This window comes from Hermetia illucens, chromosome 2, assembly GCF_905115235.1.
Source record: "Hermetia illucens chromosome 2, iHerIll2.2.curated.20191125, whole genome shotgun sequence".
Taxonomy (NCBI): Eukaryota; Metazoa; Arthropoda; class Insecta; order Diptera; family Stratiomyidae; genus Hermetia; species Hermetia illucens.
Window position 1 is genome coordinate 134,829,583 of NC_051850.1, and position 18,496 is coordinate 134,848,078.

An 18,496-nucleotide genomic window follows, 5' to 3' on the forward strand; every position below is an offset into this window, starting at 1 on the left:
AAACGGTCACGGCTGGCCTATCGTGAGAACATTAAAAGCACCAGCAAGCTTGCGAATCTCAGTAAGATTATAGCCAAGGAACGCAGAAGCCCATCCTTTCTTAAAATGCTGCAAGGCTTCTCGAGCTGCTAGTCCATATGCACATCTTCGCCTGGCGGGGAGAACTGTAAGTCAGAACCTTGCTTGGAGGGTAGTGGTATCGTGGTTCGGAGAGATTTACCGAAGTTTTATTTTGTTCGATTCGTACCGTACACCTAAAGATGCGCCCGCGTAGTTTTGATACCGTGAGGAACTTTCGGTTAGCCAGCCTCATCTCTTTCGTGTTGAAGATTATAGAGCGCGTTCTGGACATTCACTTAAAGACGCCCACCGAAACCCCTCTTTACAGTGTGGGTGGTCCCTACAATACAAGCAATATCTTCTAGCTGTCTTCCTGAACATAGAGCATAGACAAACCCATAAAGAAACTCTAACCACAATAGGATTGGAGGGGCGCCTTACACATGAGATATAATTGGCCGCTGTAATCATGCGACTAAATACCCTTCGATTATTTTCTGTGGAATTACGGCAGGTCCTGTGTGTACGCTATTGTTCTGTTAAGAGAAAGTCGCACCGCGTCCGTAAATAACTATTGTGTCCCTTTGTATACGCTAACCAACCAACCACTTTGTTCGAGCTAGAGATGCTACTGGCAGAATAGCGCCGTACCAATTAGGCCGATTACTGCTAACGAACCCAATTATGTGCCGCCCCATCGTAATGGCATGAATATAGCTTCAATAAAAAGCCATAATCAGTTTAATATTTCATACCGTTTTTTTTTCTTTCCTATTCGCGACTCGAACATTCCGTCGCCCTGGTAACGAGGACACTATCGCTGGCGGAACCTTTGATGCAGAGTCCCTAGTGTCTGCAATGCACCGGTGAAAGGTATTTAACGATTTCTCGGCCAATGATTGGCATACATTTCCTTCGAAGTGACAAACGATTCCTCCCAATGTTGTGACGTCCGGCAAATAGCTGCCAGGTGGAACGTCGGAAAAATCGATGTTGTTAAATTCGCTGAAACTCTCTCAAGTGGGGTAAACGAGCCACAGACCCCGGGTGCGAATAGAAAAACTTCGACTGAATTGTTAGTGAACTCAACAATGAGCCTTATCATCGCAGTTTGCGATGCATGGGTACGCAAAAGGAGACTTCGTCACGGGAAGTCACCTGTGTCACTGGTGGACAGATGAAATTGCGAGTCTAGGAAGGAACTGCCTCAGACTTCGGTGGATTGCATAGAGAGCAAGAGGCCACGAGGAGCAAACCCTAAATCCGCTGAGAAAGCGAAAAAGGAGCAAATCAGTGTCACAAATAGAGAAGCATGGGAACTCGGGTACACATAGGTTACCAAAAAAAAATCGGTGCTCAACCATCACTCTGTTCCATGTTTTTGCTGTCGACCCCATCCAAGCTGATGTTTTCGGTAAGAGGAGGAGTACTGAGAAATGCCTACTTTTCATTGTAAAGGAAGAGGCGGAAGAACAAAAAGGATCGGCACCGGCATCATTCGTTACTTAGAGATTAGGGACAGTTTATCGTACAAAAGTACAATGCTTTTGATTGGCTTAATAGAATTAGAAACAAACTCAGAGAACTATATCGGAGTAAATCCTTTATTCCTTTCCATTGTGAGACCATAATCTAAATTTACTGACTAATAATGTAACAAAGTTCCAATCATCTCGAAATTCCCTTAGAAGACTAGTCTCCCGAAATAATAATTACACAAAAAATATTTCTTTCTAGCCATCTCATTTGCCAGCCTATTTTCTCGATGAAGGCGAACTTTTAGTAGAATCGCTATTTGGGGTAGCAGTACTTTGATGCCGACTGTGTTGCTAATCACAAGAGTGGTGAATAGAGTTTCTGTTAAATTTGCAAAGTGTTTTAAATTTGATGCCTAGCCTAAGAAGGTTTAAAATTATTTTGCAATATTTATTGTTGTTGTGTCGAATTTCCATTCCACGTGTTATTTTCGTCGTCGGAATCTTTGCTTTCGCGGAGTCGGTGAATATTTGAGCCAGGGACTCGACGATAAGGAACATCTTTCTTTGATTTATCTGAGCCGGAAGCGCTGGGGTCGTCATTCACGAAATTTCGGTTAAGCAGTCGATCGATGTTGCGCCGCTTCGCTCTGAAATTGAGGAGGCTTCTTGATAAAAATAGTTTTCCAATTGTGTTTTGCAGAATGTATCTTTGAATCGTTTGTATTCAGTTAGATTCATCTACATGAACACCTTAATAACACTTATGATTTTTTTTAAGTATGTTGATTTACCAACAAATCTATAGAAGAAGATATAGGGAGGATACTTACGCATCATTGTCGGCCATGCTTTCTTCATTTGCCCGTTTTTGAGCCCCCGTAGTTGCTGTTGAATCAGGGCGTTGTCCAGTAATCCAGCCTCGCAGATAATTGAAAACAACAAAAAATGGCGAAAGCAACCCCCAAAACACCATATTGAACATATTCACAAATCCACCGGAACGTGCTACAATCGCTGAGGGGCTATTCGCTGAGCGCTGGCCAGCAATCACAAGTAAAACGGCGGAAGGGCACAATCCTAAATCTAAAAGTGTTTTCGAATCATCTTCAGCTGTAAATTCACGACGTGGGAATGTCATTGCCAAGGAAAAATCACGAATCGCAGAGTCGACGAGAAGGGTAGTCCGTACGTAGTCACGAATATTTTGAAACTGATCAGAACTTTTGAATGTGTGAGTGTTTGTATCGCCTTCGGGTTTTCGAAATTGGATTCTCGAGAACTCCAAGGAACTCGAAGGTGCTGGAGTTGGTTGCTGTACTGTTTCGGTTGTTGTGGGCTTGGGCTTTTCCGGAGATGAAAATTTCTTCGCTTGTTCCGCTCGATCACTTGCAATTTTTTCCAAAATACGTTGACGCGCAGCCTGTTCTTCCATTTTTTCACGACGAATGTTTTCCTGCATGACAGTAAAAAGTTTTAGAAATTTGACTTCTATTTTAAGAAATCAAACTGGTGTACCTTCATCTGTTGCAATTCTTGTTCCCTCTGCATTTTCTTGAAATTTAGCATCTCCTGTCCCTCCTTTCGTCGCCGTATTTCTCGTTCACGTTCTAGTCTTTTCTCCTCTTCCTCCTTTTGCTTTCGCTTCTCTTCAATCAGTTTTTTAGCTTGTTCCACTCTTTGTGCCACGTCATCTGTTGAAGATGAGGGTTCAGCAGCGACCGGCGCAGGAGCAGGAAGAGCCGAACTAGAAGATAGTGATGGTGATGAACTTGGAGGTGGTTCAGCTGCTACAGAAGGAGTAGTTGAATCAGGTTTTACGTCCTGAGTAGAATTTGACTCTAGCTTTGATGATGAAGGCAAGGAATCGATGTTAGAATCATTGGGTGAAGGCTTTGACGGTGTTTCTTCCTTTTTCGGTCGACGATAACAAACATCCCCTTCGCAAACCACTTCATAATTTGGATCTGAAGCTTGTTCATCTGAGGAGTTTCAACCAAATAATTATGCTTCTTGGACCACTTGCTATATTTACCACTTACTTGCAATGAAATTTTGTGAAGCTGAGGCCGCCGCGCTTTGAGTTTTATTCACAACTGAAGCACTCGCCTCTTCTTCCACCTTTTTGGAGGCGACGATTTCTTTCACACCCACTGTTTCGAGAACTATTTTGATTTTTTGCTCAAGTTCATCAGAAGTTGTGATGACACCAGTTACGACTTGTATAGGTGCTCCATTCTTGCCAATAAAAAATATTGACGGGAGAGGCACGAGTTGATCTGGAAAAAATGAATTGCATCAACACCTAAATGTACTCATGTAGTCATGACCTGTCGACTTGATTGAGAATTAAGAATCCTGAATGAAAAAATTCACTTTGGAAAATAAGAAAAAATATGACACAGTGTTGGGAAGTTTGCCAAAAATCAAACGTCCAGGCGCTTAGTAGTTAAAGCACCAAGTTGTTGGAGCGGAACATCACGGTTCAAATCTCTAGATTATTGCTTCATAAATTATCTATATACTAGCTAAACCGACGGACCCCGTACCGCCTCCGAATTAATGAACAAAAGAATCAATACATGATGTTCATCAAGAAGCTGCTCCAGATATTGAAGAATTGCGCTTTTTATAGCCGGATTAATAATTTAACGCCGATCAAGTGGGCCCTCCATGCTCTCCATTAAATAAATTTTAATGAATTTAGGCTGTACGTCTTCAATTGATTGCAATTATCCAATTCGATAGTGAATTTGGGCTTGCCTCTGTAAAGTCGAATTACAGACTTATAATCTCCAGGAACGGCGCAATAATTGAGTAGTATAATCTCACTGAATATGGAGCATAGTGAGCAATAGTGTAGCTAAGCACTGAACAGGGAGTAAGCAGCGCCGGAAATATGTACTTATTTGCTAAATAAAATCTATTTGTAAAAAGGAAATGTTATGTTATCGGAAACGATAACTAATCTTTTTTTTTTATTACACGGTGGTGTTATCTTGAGAAAGACACATCAATTTCAGGTCTGCCGTGTGAACATCGAAGCTGACATGGATGTAGTGTGGGATTCGTCTCTCAACTCTTTGCTTCCTTCAGAAGCTCCATTCTGTCTTTAGGGTACAGCCTCTCAATTTCTTTGCGCTCTTCATGGGCGTGCTTCTCTCAGCAGTTGGATTTGTAGCTGCACAATTGTGTGGATGATCGAAGTCCACTTTGCCTCCGACCTGAGCCTTTCCCGGATTAAGTTTTAGGGGCTCACGCCGACTCCCAGGGCTCGTTTCAGGCTTCTCCAATCCTTCCGGAATCTCGGGCGCTCAAACAGCACATCCTCCGGGTCCTCTGGAATCCCACGACATTTGTAACAGTTCGGGGAATCATCTACACCGATACGACGCAGATACGTTCGTTACAATGACCTTGTCCAGTGAGAAACTGCGTGAGGCGATAGTTCAAATCTCCGTGTCGTCGGTCAAGCCATTCCCTAATATCAGGAATAAGCTTGTATGTCCACCGACCCTTCGACGACTCGTCCAACCGTCTTTGTGGTCTAGCAACCTGCAAATTTCGAGACTGTATTGCCACCAAAACGTCAACAACGCCTCGAATAAGGACTACGACCTTTGACTATCTAAAACAGACTATGATTGGTTTCTGGAATGTGTGTACGTTCCTCGACAACAGTAGCGAGGGCCCTCAGAATGCTCGCTTTCTCCAAGTTGAGCGGGAATTTCAACGATATAAGCTGGATATCCTAGGCCTAAGTGAAATAAGATGGTGGGACTCTGGCGTGTACTCTCCTCCCTCTTGCAGCAATGCGCCTTTGTACTCTGGAAAGCCAAGTGGTAGCAGACGCGAATCCTATGTCGGGTTGCTTCTGACCGCTGTTGCAAGCCGCCCTTTCTTGACTTTGGAGCCAGTTTCTGACAGACTTCTAACAGCATGTTTCCGGTCTAGGTTAAGGAGCATCATAACTGTACAAGGCTATGCATCAACGAAGATATAGTGGAAAAGAATGCCTTCTACAAGCCATTATACGCAGTTCAGGCAAGGCTTGCTAAAAACAACATTGGGATCGTCATAGGTGATCTGAATTCCAAGGTGGGATCTGAAAGCACCTTGCTCAGACATGTGATGGGGAAACACGACCTTGGCGACCGTAACGATAATGGTGGGAGGTTTATGAATTTCTACAATTTTCACGTCTGCCATAAGCTCAGTTGGGTTTCAACTGACCGACACGGTATGAGTAATCAGATCGACCACTTCGCGATCAACAGTAGATTTAGAAGTTGTCTCCTGTTTGTGCGTAACAAAAGAGGCGAGAGTGCAAGAAGGAGATGATCGTTAAGTTCCCAAAGGGGACCTGATTTGAGTGTTTAAGGAGCATCTGCGTGCACCCTGGCATTGCAAGGATAATATCTAAAATAATTTTGGAGCGCATTAAAGAACATTGCAAATGCTTGATCGACAGAGAACGGGCAGGTTTCTGCTCCGGATCCTTCTGCATTCACCACATCAACACACTCCGCATCATTTTGGAACTTTGGGATTTTGCACCTGCTCTTCATCGATTTCGAGAGAGCTTTCGATAGTGTGAACAGAGAGTGTATCTGCGGTGCTTTACGCAGGAGGGGCATTCCGGAGAAACAAAGTTATTATCATAGGTAAAATCACAGAGGATTTGGAGGTTCAAACGGAGTTCGCCAGGATTGCATCCTGTCACCGATATTATTTCTTCTCATTATCGGTGAGGTTCTTCATGCTGCCTTGCCGCAGGACGTGGAGGAATGGACTGGACTTCGACTACGCTGATGATACCTGTTTGCTCTTACACCGGGTCATGGGCATTGGCCAAATGGCTCTGAATTTGGAAAGGGAAAAAAGTAGAGTTGCACTGAAGTTAAACACCAAATAAACCAAGGTTCTCAGTTTGACGAGCCATCGTGCTCTCCCTATCTGCATTAATGGGCAGAGCATCGAAAGCGTCAATCAATTTGTATATCTAACAAGCGTGGTTTCTGCCGACGGTGGCACCGAACTAGATGTTGCCCGATGCATTAATAGTACTAGATCCGTTCTCTATATGAAGTCGGGAAATGCGGTTTACTCAACAAAACTAGGATCAAGTTAAAAATTGGCGCTTGTACGCGATGGGCTAGGAGGACGGAAGTGGTAGTGGATAGGTCACACATTAAGGAGGCGCGACAATTGCATTATGGGCTATGCCATGTAGTGGAATCCACTCTCGCAAGATGGCCGACGAGTGGGTTGCACCAAGGGCGCTTGGCGCAGAACAGTAGAGGAGGAGTCCAAGCGTCTCGTGAAGTCCCGGGGGGCAACTAAAGCGAATTTCAGATAACCACGACCCATGGCGCATAGGTGTGGTTGACGCGCTATAACTTACCCAAGAGTGAAGGGCAACCATATATACCATATAAGAATTTCAAGTTGGTACAACGCATCATAGTCAAATTCAAAAAACAGCGAGGAAGCTGGGTTCAAAACCAACCACTTGATAAACAACACGCAACTTCTCAGGAAGTATATGGAAGAGTATGAGGCATGGGAATATTTTGGTAAAAAATGAACATATTAGAAATTCTGCAGAAAGACCATTGAGTTTATGGGCTTTACTCGATTCGAATATATTGATGGCCGAGATGATTTCTGTTTCTGCGTGAAGGAGCAATCCGTATCCACATGTTACGGTCGCTAGTCATTTCAACCACCAGAAGTAAAATTTCATCGGAAGTGATACGGGAGGGAACCATGGTCATTTTACCACCATTTTAGCTGCCGTCATCGTGGACAAGGAGACGATGGTTAACGTCTTTCACAGGGTTAAATTTGCGACCACATGCAAGTTCTTTTATGATGCGTCATCATCCGCTTCCCTGAACATTACAATAACAAATTTTCTTTTGTCACAGCCCACACTATGTTAAACTTCCCGGGCGTCGGGTGATATCAGAGTTCGGGCGCGCTATCATTCGGAGCGGTCAACAGAATTTTCAATCCCTTCTTTTCATTGATCCACTCCCAATTGTGCAGTCAGCCAGATCTTATGACGCCCCTTCAATCTGATTGCTCGCACGGTGTCGATAATTTGAAACCCAGCTGACCTTATGACAAGCGCTGTGCTCGAATAATGTGCCACCGATGGCGATGTGACGGAAGAACATCTTTGTATGCATGGCTACGAAAGAAGGGAATACAAGAAATGGTATTGGCTTTACGCTTAAATGGTTAAAACAAAGAAGCAAACATAAAGTCTAGTCAAGGCAGACCAAATTCCATCTATGCATTAGCGAGATTATTGGTCATACACTCTGGCGTAGACGTGTGGACGTCTTGCCCGTGGCGTAACCCTCAAGCTAGATGGTAAGACTACAAAGCGAAGATTTGAAGTCTAACGTTTAGTAAAGAAAGCAGAGAATAAAACCGCAAGAGAGCGGCGGATCAACTCTTAATACAATATTCAGTTGGCAAAAAATCATCATCCCAGGGTGGCGTAATACAAACTGAGCAAAGAGAGGAAAGTCGCTTACGACTTCCCACTATCTACACTGATACTTTTATGAAATTCCACGTCAGCCTAACCCTTGTTGTAACATTATTACGACACAAATATCAAAACAATTTTGAAATCGTATAATAAAATGCGAAAATATGGTAACATACTAATATTAACTTTATTTGAAGAGAGATCGGAATGATATGTATTTTGAGGGTTCCTTTTTTTTCTTATAGATACATCATCATCATTTTTTTCAGATTTTTCGGTTGGAGTTTCTTGTCAGAACATATATGTAGGGACGCCAATATAGACTGGGACACTATCTCGTTGGCATGGTGCTCCGAGCTCGAATAACAACACCACCCAGAATCCCCTCTGACAGTCAAGTGAGTGTTAACACTGAAGCAATACAGCCCTCTGCAACACCTATAAGAGGGAAATGGATACCGCAATAACCGCAGTCAACAGAGATCCCGGAGATGAAGCAACAAAAAATGATCTTCATAATCACCTGTAGAACGTTATCATAAATACGGCCACAAACACACTTTGCCCCAGCAGCAAAAAGAGTCGGAACGCCTGGTTTGATGATGAATGTAAGCTAACAAAAGAACAGAAGAATGCCGCATACCAAGTAATGTTGCATTCTCATCGGATGCGCAGAGACTTATCACGAACTCCGACGAGCGAAGAAGCGACTTCGCAGACGGAGCCTGGGAGAACCAACAGGTCTGTGAACTCGAAAAGTACAGGCAGCAACGGCACCAGGCGCGAAAGTTTCAGCAACAAGTCAGCAAGATGATGCCTTACACACTTCGATCCTCATCCTACCGAGACAAAGAGGGAAATCTGATTTCCGACAGAATGGACATATTGGAGCGATAGGTTGAGTACTTTGATTAACTACTGAGCAACCAGAACATCGGCGAGTTGGGGGTCCCACCGACTTAAGACGACGGACAAATACTGCCACCACCAAGTATAGAAGAAACAGTCCGTGCAATTCGTCGGCTTAAAAATCAAAAGTCACCAGGAGCCGATGAAATTACAACAGAATTTGTTAAATATGGAGGCGACCAATTACACCAAGTGGTTGGTCAATTTGTGCCCAAGGTGTGGGACAGCTAATCAATGCCTGACGACTGGCAAAGAGGCACTATCTGTCTCTTACATAAAAAGGGAGATATCACATAGTGCAGCAATTATAGAGGTATCACGTTGCTGAGTACCGCGCCGCTATCTTGCTAGGCCGCGTAGCCCCATACGCGCAGAACATCATTGTCCCATCCCAAAGAAGCTTCCCTCCAAGCAATTCAGCAACAGATCAAATTTTCTCTCTGAAGCAAGCGATGGAAAAACTGTTGGAATATCAGTTACATCATCTTTACATCGATTATAAAGCCGCCTATGATAGCACAGCCAAGGTAAAACTCTACATGGCCATGAGAAAATTCGGTATCCCGACGAAATTGATAAGACTGACTAGGCTGACCCTGACCAATGTGCGAGGCCAGATAAAAGCAGCAGGATCACTCTCAAGACGATTCGACATCAACAACGGCCTACGACAAGGGGATGCACTATCATGTGTCTTCTTTAACCTGGCCATGGAGAAAGTGATCCGTGATTCTGAGGTAAATGCGAGAGGTGCGATCCTCTTTAAGTCCACCCAACTACTGGCCTATGCTGACCATATTGACATCATGGGAGGAACTACCCGAGACGTATAAACTGCCTTCATCCAGATCGAGCAGGAAGCGTGAGATCTTGGGCTGCACATCAATGAAGGCAAAACAAAATATATGGGGGCAACGTCAGCACCGAAAACCAACCAACCAACAACATCAAACCGCACTGGTCAAACGGGAGGAATAAAGATAGGAGACTACAACTTTGAGACCGTTGATAATTTCTCCTATCTAGGGTCGAAAATCAAAACCGATAATAGCTACGACGATGAAATCTGCGCACGGTTGTTGGCAGCCAACAGAGCCTATTTCAGCTTACAAAAACTGTTGCGCTCGAAACGTCTCAGAGTAGGGTCAAAGCTCTTACTGTAAAAGACTATGATTCTCCAGTTCTCATTTATTCCTAGGAGACTTGGGTTCTTAGCAGGAAAAACTACAAACTCTTGGTGGACCTCGGCGGAAAACCGGGATGTCTGGAGTTCCTTATCAAGGCAGGCTTAGATCGCATGTCAGTTTTAGCGCCGGGACCTATACTATCCTTTGTTTGGAAGTTCATTTGCCAAAAAGAACCCTCACAAGTTATTTGCCTGAATCCGCTCAACATAACTTTACAAAATTTTAAAAGACAATTAAAATTCAGTGGCAGATTTTCTGAAACAGAAAAGAGATGGTGGTCCTGCGCATCTAAAACCAACCGACATTCAAGAGGAAGTTGTGGTCAGTCGCCATTACGTTTCCAAGCAAGTAGCGAGCAAAGAAAGCGTAGGAAAACAGCAGCTCTGCTTGCTGGAAATCCCCCGGATGTTTTAGCTTATGCTAAGTGCAATTGCGGGCGGGCGGTAGAAAATTTGAAGGAGTAACTGATGTCTTGTCCATGATAATTAAAGCTTAATTATCCAAGAAACAATATAAAGTAATTCGAAGTTATACAAAGCAAATATTCCCGCATTACAAACTTGTCCGAAAAGAAAAATTAAAATGTTGCCCAGAAGATATTTCATTAAAAGAAAGTGAAGCTGCGGTACCACTACAATAATTTTTAGACCATACTGCCTGTCGGCAACTGTCAGCTCAAAAAGAAGTTATTCGAAGTTTAGTCCCATCGGATTCTCTAACCCCCGTTTCGATGGTAGTTCCAGCCACACGCGCGCAGTACAAACAAAAAAGTTCTTGTTCATAACATCTCGGCGATTAATAAAAATCGTGTAACCTGGAATAATCCTCGACTATCGTCTTCTCGTTATTGAATGCCGATGAGTCTCCAATATCGAAAAGAAACAGAAGAGCTTCCTAGAGATAAGAAGCAGATATTGACGAACAAATTCGAAATTTACACGCTACGACAATAACGATCGATGATAAAGAGTACTCTGTGGTGGTGATGGTAGACGACAAATTATGCAATGCCTTAAGTGAGATTAAATCCTCTGTCCGGTGCTATTAAAGCGGTGCCACGTCTAAAAATTGTAATAACTTACAACAAATGTTATCCAGAAGTGTCCATGATGGCTTCTTACCGTTTAGTATTTCAGTGTTACATTCATGGATAAGAACATTTGAATTATTTTTACTGCAAATCGCCTATAAATTACCGATCAAATCTTGGCGAATCAGAAAAAAGCCAAAGATATTGTTGAGAACAAAAAATCTTCAAGAAGCGTTTAAGGAAAAAATAGTCGCTAATAGTCGATCAACCAAAACCTGGATAAGGTAGCAGCAACGATGGAAATGTAGCCAGGAATTTTATTTTAAACTTTGAAGAACTATTTCTGGAGTTGATGAAGAACTTCTTGTTATGCACATATCACACGGGACATCCAACAACCAGCGCCCTATACATTGCTTTATGCAGATGATGTTTTCCTAGCATCTAATAGCAAAAATGATCTCAAGCAACTTGTCCAAAAACGGAATGATCGCCACATGCAACAAGGTCTCTGGACCGATCCCCATGAAACAGGCATAATTACTGTCAGCGGCAGGGACCTGCCCAGAACTGAACGATTTAAATAACGCGGGTCAATGCTACCAGCCAATGGAGAACTGCGTTATTGCTTCAAACATTAACGCAACCTGGATGAAGTGCCGTTCCACAACTGCTGTTCTTTGTGATCGACGAAATTCTCAAATCTACAATTTTCCGCAATGTCGTCCGTCGAAAGATTGTTGTTTGAGTGAGATGCGATTCGGCCCGACGAATTAAGACTATGCGTGGGATCTATAAGGGACTTGTTCTGCAAGTCCACCAGCAACCCACAATGACACCAGAAGTCTGCGCCTAAAATGGGGAAGCTGACATCCGCCAGGATAAATCTCTACGGGAACGTCCTACGCAAGCCAAGACTCACGTCCACTTGCCTGTATCAGTAGGTGTTAATTCGAGAGGAATTTGCCGCCGCAAGTTTTAAGGGTTGCGGGAATAGCCGATGGTGCCGGGGTACGGGAAGAACTCCGCACCAGTATCTGCAAGATAACTGCGCCTGCTGAGAGGGTCATAAATTGTTAGGTGACGTGACCCTGCGTTCGGGGTGGCCGTCGCCAGGACCCTCCGCGGACCTAGCTTTTGTGGTAAGCGCGAATTTACACGGGAGCGTACATCTGGTAGCTTTGTCGCCGAATCTACGATGGCACCAACAAATACTTCGGTCCGTAGGTTGTCCTGATCGTGAGGACCGCGTGCCCTCCGGGAATCGTCGCAACCAGAACGAATTGAAAAGTTCCCCCCAATTGCCTCATTTCGCGAAGCAATTGGCTGGGAGCTCGATCGCCCAACGTCAAACCTGCCAGCAAGTAATCCAGCTTAGCTGACTCACTTACCGACAGGCGCTTGATCAATTCCGTTTTCAATACGGTGTAGGACTTGACAATGTCGGCCACCAGGAGGATGGACTCCTCATTCAGGCCCACAATTGCATAATTGAATTTAGTCGCGTCTCCTGCGATTCCGGATATCGGGAATTGCGCCTCCACAGCTCCGGATTCCTCCGCCAAAAGGGAGGGACGCGTAAAACGAGGGCGGTCACCTGAGGGTCCGATGGGCCTGCCGCGTCTTTGTCGTCTAGCGACATGACAAAAGCTATGTTTCACACTCTGAGTTGAGTCGAGGACGTGGCTGTAACTAATTTGAAACGACCCTACTATGACGACGGCAGACCGCATCCCCAATTGCCTGTACGACTTCCTTTGCGGCGGCTTGCACTGAGGTTGCGGATAATCCTTGTCGGCGGCTCCGGCTCCCGCTTCTTAGCGGCTGGTGCTATCTGCTGCTATGTTCCTGGCGGCAAGCCGTGCTTTTTCTTTGGAGACTGCGCTGCGCTGTGGACCTATATCATGTTTCCGTTGTGTGGCTGCAGGTCGGGAACGATGGAACTTTCGCATGCAGCCTCCGTCTGCTGGGCTGCGACTCGAATGCGAATTTGGCTGTACTGCTCTGCCCGATCAGATCCCGTCTCTCGATTGGTGTTCTGCCAACGCGAATTTGCAAGACAAATTGCGAGTGCACTTCATAAACGTAAACACGCGCACCAAAATCCTTCGACTTCTGCCGGTTGCAGAACACTCGGTCGCACTGGGGCTTTTGGACGTGCAACTGATGCTTCACGCCGGCTCAACGGACTGAAAAATTATTTCAGCTCTTCCGGTCGGCCAAATCCACGAAATCAGCGCTGCGCCTGGTTCCTTCTGGCCTTCTGGCGCCCGGTTTAGTCACCAAACGCCGTATTCGCAACGAGCGGTACACAATAAACATCCCGGACTGGCCTTGCTGCGATGATGTCGGCTGTCGCTCAAGTCTTGGCTGCGCTTCCTCGTTCCACCTGGGCAAATTGGCAGAAATGACCGCCAAAAAGATCCTCGCGCGTCGGCGGCGGCTCCGACTCCACTCTTTTTCTGCGCCCTGATCACGTCGGGGTCACCACTTTTAGAAATGTGAACTAAATTTGACAAATGTAAATCACTCCGTACACAGTGTAGGAACTCTTTTCACTCTAACCGGACCCATTAAACATAGAAATAAAAATAGATTACGACTGCCGAGAATTCGGATGGAATACTTTTCTGTTTTATTTAAAAATCACAATCACAATCAGCTTATCGGTGCTCAGAGGTGGCGGTGAGGAAGACGGGGCGGCAATCCTGTCGGCCAAACCAAAACCAAGTGGCCGAGGAGAACCTCCGTAGTGGTGGCACCGGGAGACGCTGCACTCACTTTGGCTTGCCGGCTGTGATGCAGTGGGCGAATGCTCCACAGGCCTAATTACGGCGATCAGATCCGAGTCTGCACGGGGACTCATCTGAAGTGGCAATTTGGTCACGAAACCTTACCAGGAGTATACTGATACCATGGGAACCGGGATAGCCCCTGGAGTCTCATACTTCCCTAGTGGGAGTTTCATGAGGGTTGTGGTTATGCTCAAGCGAGAAAAGACCTTCTGGACTCGGCGTGGTGTTGCGTTTCAACACGGGTGCCGTACTCCTTAGTTCGGTAGAGATTTAGGTAGGTCTTGCATCCACCAGTATGAATGCTAAGCCATGCACTTGGTATAGACTGGTACCGTTGTTGCTTGTCTCAGCGAGGCTTTGATTTTGGTCACAAAATCAATCCGTGTCCTAAGAAGACCGTAGGATTAAGTCTTCCAGACAGGTGCTCACGTAAAACCCTCAAGGACTTAACTATCAGCTTAGCAAAGCGCAAAAACCTGTGCGCACGCCGAGGTGCAAAAGAGTTTTCTATGGACCGGTTGCAACGAATCCACGGAATCTTCACCGTTGGTTTTCCCCTCTCGTGGGGAGTCGAATATGCCACGGAGAACGCCGATGACGTCATCAGTCTGTTCGCATTAACAACATTCGAAATAAATTTCATTATTAACCCTGCTGCGCCACAATGATTCGAGTGTTGGCCGACTATAAGACAATGAACGCCGTTTTGCGGTAATGGAAACGAAAATGTTGCGTTGGACTAGTGAATCCCACATCCAAAATGAGGATATCCACGATCGACATGGAGTTGAAGCGATCGTGGAAAAATTGCGAGGCATGTTCGACAGTATGATCACGTAATTCGCACTAACGAAAATTCACTCGGCAAGATTGATCTGAACCTCGAAGTCGACGGTACACGGCCAAAAAGCCGACCGAAACAACGGTGGCTTGATATGCTAGATGCAATCTGAAAGCCTCGCGGCTGCATCCAGACAAGGCCTTTGACAGAGTAAAATGGCGCAACTGATCAAGACGGGCCGACCCAATGACAATACATTCAATAAATCCAGAAGCAATCCAATATCTAGGAAACAAGTAGCAATCTACGCTCCTTGATTTCCCTGTGATTGAAGAACTTAGTATATTCTTCGAAAACACAAGTTCCGCGTGTCGTTCGGTATCACAAATTAATGCAGTGTATCCAGTGGTCCTACCCCGACATGAAGAATTCCCTTTTAGTGCAAGTCAACCCCCAGAACGCGAATTTCGAAAATGCTGCAAACTCACATAAGTTCAGCCAGTTGCCAGTGTGGAAAACCACAGCTGTATTTCGAGCAATTATCTGCATCCCGGATTGTGATGAATCTTAGAAGCCGATAAGATTGATGAAGAGTATTTGCCTCCATACGTCGGGAAAATTGACACAAAATCTCGTTATTTCGTTGCCTTATCAACTTATGTAGATAAGTAAGCAGAGTTGTCTCAAAACTAAAGCCGAAAAAATATAACTTACAAATCTGTGCAAACTGCATGTAGCTTTCACTTCCGCTATCGATTTTGATAGCGACGAAATGTTCGCTTTCCAACTTGCTCCTGATCTTCTCCTCGTCAATGAACCGCCGCAGCTTCGCCGACATTTCATCATTGCCTGCAAGCAGAAAGCGCCAGAAACGCATTAGACTTCCTCCCCTGCCCGGAATGACGTGGTATAAACACGAGAAACCTCACCATCCACATAAACAACAAACACGGAGTCTCGCTGCTTGGACAGATTCACGGCCTCCGCAATGCTTCCCTCGTACCACCGCATTTTCACTTCGCAACTGTCGGTCCTTTTTACGGGTTTTCTTCAATGCACTCTATACGAAACAGGAGTTAATGTTCACTAGGTTCAGGTGACAATTTGGAATAACGTTTACTGAATTTCGACGGCTCACCAGCAAATCGAAAAAACAATTTTCTCTAAATTTGCCGACTAACTTGGATGATTCGTCATCTGGTTGAAAAGTTATCTAGAAACGTCAGATTGCACAAGCTGATTGGGATGTTCACAGTAGGGCTAGTTCACAATGAGGGTAACTGAGCGATTGGAATACAGATTTAACTCAGAAGAGCTTTCAAAAACAGTGAAGCTCGCAGGCACAGCCACTTTATTCCCAGCACCTACTAGCAATTTAACTAGATGTTCAATGTACCTTCGTTTATTAAATTAATTTTAATTTTAGCATTTTGGAATTGTGTTCCTTTGAACGCTTCGATCCCTCATGCGTCATTATACAAAAATTAGAATTGCAAGCTAAACCTGAAATGAAAATAAAAAAAATTCGGCTCGGCCGTGCGCGTGGACCGAGTGAGTGCTGCGATCGAAAGATATGATCCACGACGGATCGATGTTTCTCTTGCCTCAATAGTAAGAGTAAGTAATTAATAACAAAATAAGTGATTAATAATTAAATAATGCAGCATGTATTGGGACCGGCAAATTCTAACTGATCGGCACATTCCACACAACAAGCCTGACGTGTTGTTAGTTCACAAGACGGATCCCTCCGCGTATATTTTTCATGTTGCTATCCTCCATAATAGCAACATCGAAAATAAATACATGGAGAAGAAGGTGAGCTATGTACCACTGGTTCAGGAAATCAAAGAAATTTGGCGTCTCGAGCGGGTGGTTGCAATTACCATAATATTGTTAACTGCAGGTATTGGTACCTAAATCCCCCACGGCTTCCCTTGATGTCCTGGGACTCTGACACAGTCTGGTTCAAACCCTACTGAAGCACATCGTTCTGCATACGCAGATGTTGCGGAAAGTTCTCGGCGGACTCTCTCATTAACTTACCATCGGCCAGCATCATCAGCGCCCTTTTATAATTTAAGTAGGTAGGATCGTCCGAGCCTAAATGCTTGGCACTTAGTGCTAGTATATGTATGTTGAGGGAGCTCTCACTAATCTACCACCGGCCACCACCCCGCCAGCTTTCCTTTATCTTCTAAGTATTAGTATTAGATAAAATCCGACATCCGCAAGACTGTTATAATTCGAAAAATAATAGATAAAGAGTGACCGAAGAGGTCCACCATGTAAAATTCGTCTGAAATGTCGGTGGGTCAATATGGCAGGACATTGCTAGACTGACTCAAATTAGCACTGACAATGCCATCAGTCGGGAGAGAAATAAAGTGCACAGGGTTTACCGAAACTATGCCATTCCTAATGAGACAATCATAGTTGAAATTCTGGACACACTAAAGCAGAAACTTTCTGGCATATGCAGTCGGTTACGGTATGCCGAAAGTCACTCCAGAAGTGTTCTGAATGCAACATACTCGAAACCAGCTGAGTTTTTTCAGATCTCTCAACGAAGCGTCTAGACAGTACAGTGTTCGGTGTCAGAAGCGAAATAATATTGGGGTGAATTTTTGAGGGTTATTCGCCCAGTATGCTGAGTTTAATATAGCTGAAGGCACCCGCCATGGTGCTATGCCGGGCATGATTTCTGCTACCGAAGAGGAGGTTTGATGAACCATAAACAGTTCGAAAAACTGGAGTGGCCTGGTCTGGATCGGGTGCAGAATTTCTGGTATAAAAAATTTACCAGTATACACAGTCCGTTGGCACATAGCTTAAATCAGGTCCCTAAAAAAGACACAGTGCAGGACTCCGCAAATAGAAGACCAATTATTATACTTGCTTACTAACCCTCTCCTCTACAAATTCATAACGTCCACTATTATTGGGAAGGTCATTTTTAAGTCGATGAATTGCACAGGCTGATTCTTCCATGCTTGGTGGTGGCAATATTTGTCCGTAATCAGCAGTTTATCAAAGAATTCAACCCATCACTCCAATACGCCCATACGTTCGGAAATCAGATTTGCTTCTTTGTCTCGGCAGGATGAGTATCGGGGTGTATAAGACTACATTCTGCTGACTCGTTGGTAAAACTTCCGCGCCTGGTGTGCTCCATGTACTTTTTGACTTCACAGACTTACTGGTACTACCAGACTTCCTTTTCGTTTGTGAACTCGCTTCCCCACTCGACGGAGTTCGTGATAGGCGTCTGCGCGTACCAGCGTTCTTTGAGAGTACACCATTGCCCAGTATACAGTGTTCTTCCGTTCCTAGCTTGCATTCATCGCCAAACCAGGCGTTACGACTTTTTTTTGCGACTGGGGCGAAGTATGTTTGTAGCCATATCAATGATAGCGTTCTCCAGGTGGTTGTGAAAGTCTTTTGTTGGAACTTCATCTCCAGGAGCTCGGTTAGCTGCGGTTATTGTGGCATCAATTTCCCTCTTATAGGTGTTATTGAGAGATTTGTTGTGGACGGCTTCAGATTCACTCGCACCTGATTGTCAGAGAGGATTCTAGGTGGTGTTATAATTCGAGCCCGGAGCACTATGCCAAGGAAATAGTGATCCGAGTCTATACTGGCCCCTTTATATGTTCTGAACAAGGTGCTTCCAGCATCCATTTCGTGTTATACTGCTAACTGAATGATCCGCAGTCCGTTATCTTTGCAGTTTTTATGCAAGTTATGGTTGCCG

At 44.6% G+C, this 18,496-nt stretch overlaps 1 protein-coding gene across 3 annotated transcripts; it reads right to left on the reverse strand.

The window, feature by feature from the left end:
• Nucleotides 1–1,646: 1,646 nt before the first annotated feature.
• Nucleotides 1,647–15,983, reverse strand: LOC119648779 (UBX domain-containing protein 4). Of its 3 annotated transcripts, none has more exons than XM_038050616.1 (7): nucleotides 15,881–15,983; nucleotides 15,672–15,802; nucleotides 15,457–15,591; nucleotides 3,578–3,814; nucleotides 3,054–3,517; nucleotides 2,369–2,991; nucleotides 1,647–2,185 (listed from the first exon to the last, which is right to left on the reverse strand). In XM_038050616.1, exons 2-7 carry the CDS (start codon nucleotides 15,751–15,753, stop codon nucleotides 1,987–1,989), a joined length of 1,740 nt encoding a protein of 579 aa, XP_037906544.1. In that variant the 5' UTR covers nucleotides 15,754–15,802; nucleotides 15,881–15,983; the 3' UTR covers nucleotides 1,647–1,986. The 3 variants fall into 3 exon arrangements, with proteins under 3 accessions (XP_037906544.1, XP_037906543.1, XP_037906542.1); XM_038050615.1 differs by having other exon boundaries at nucleotides 15,863–15,975; XM_038050614.1 differs by having other exon boundaries at nucleotides 15,672–15,959.
• Between the last annotated feature and the right edge of the window lie 2,513 nt (nucleotides 15,984–18,496).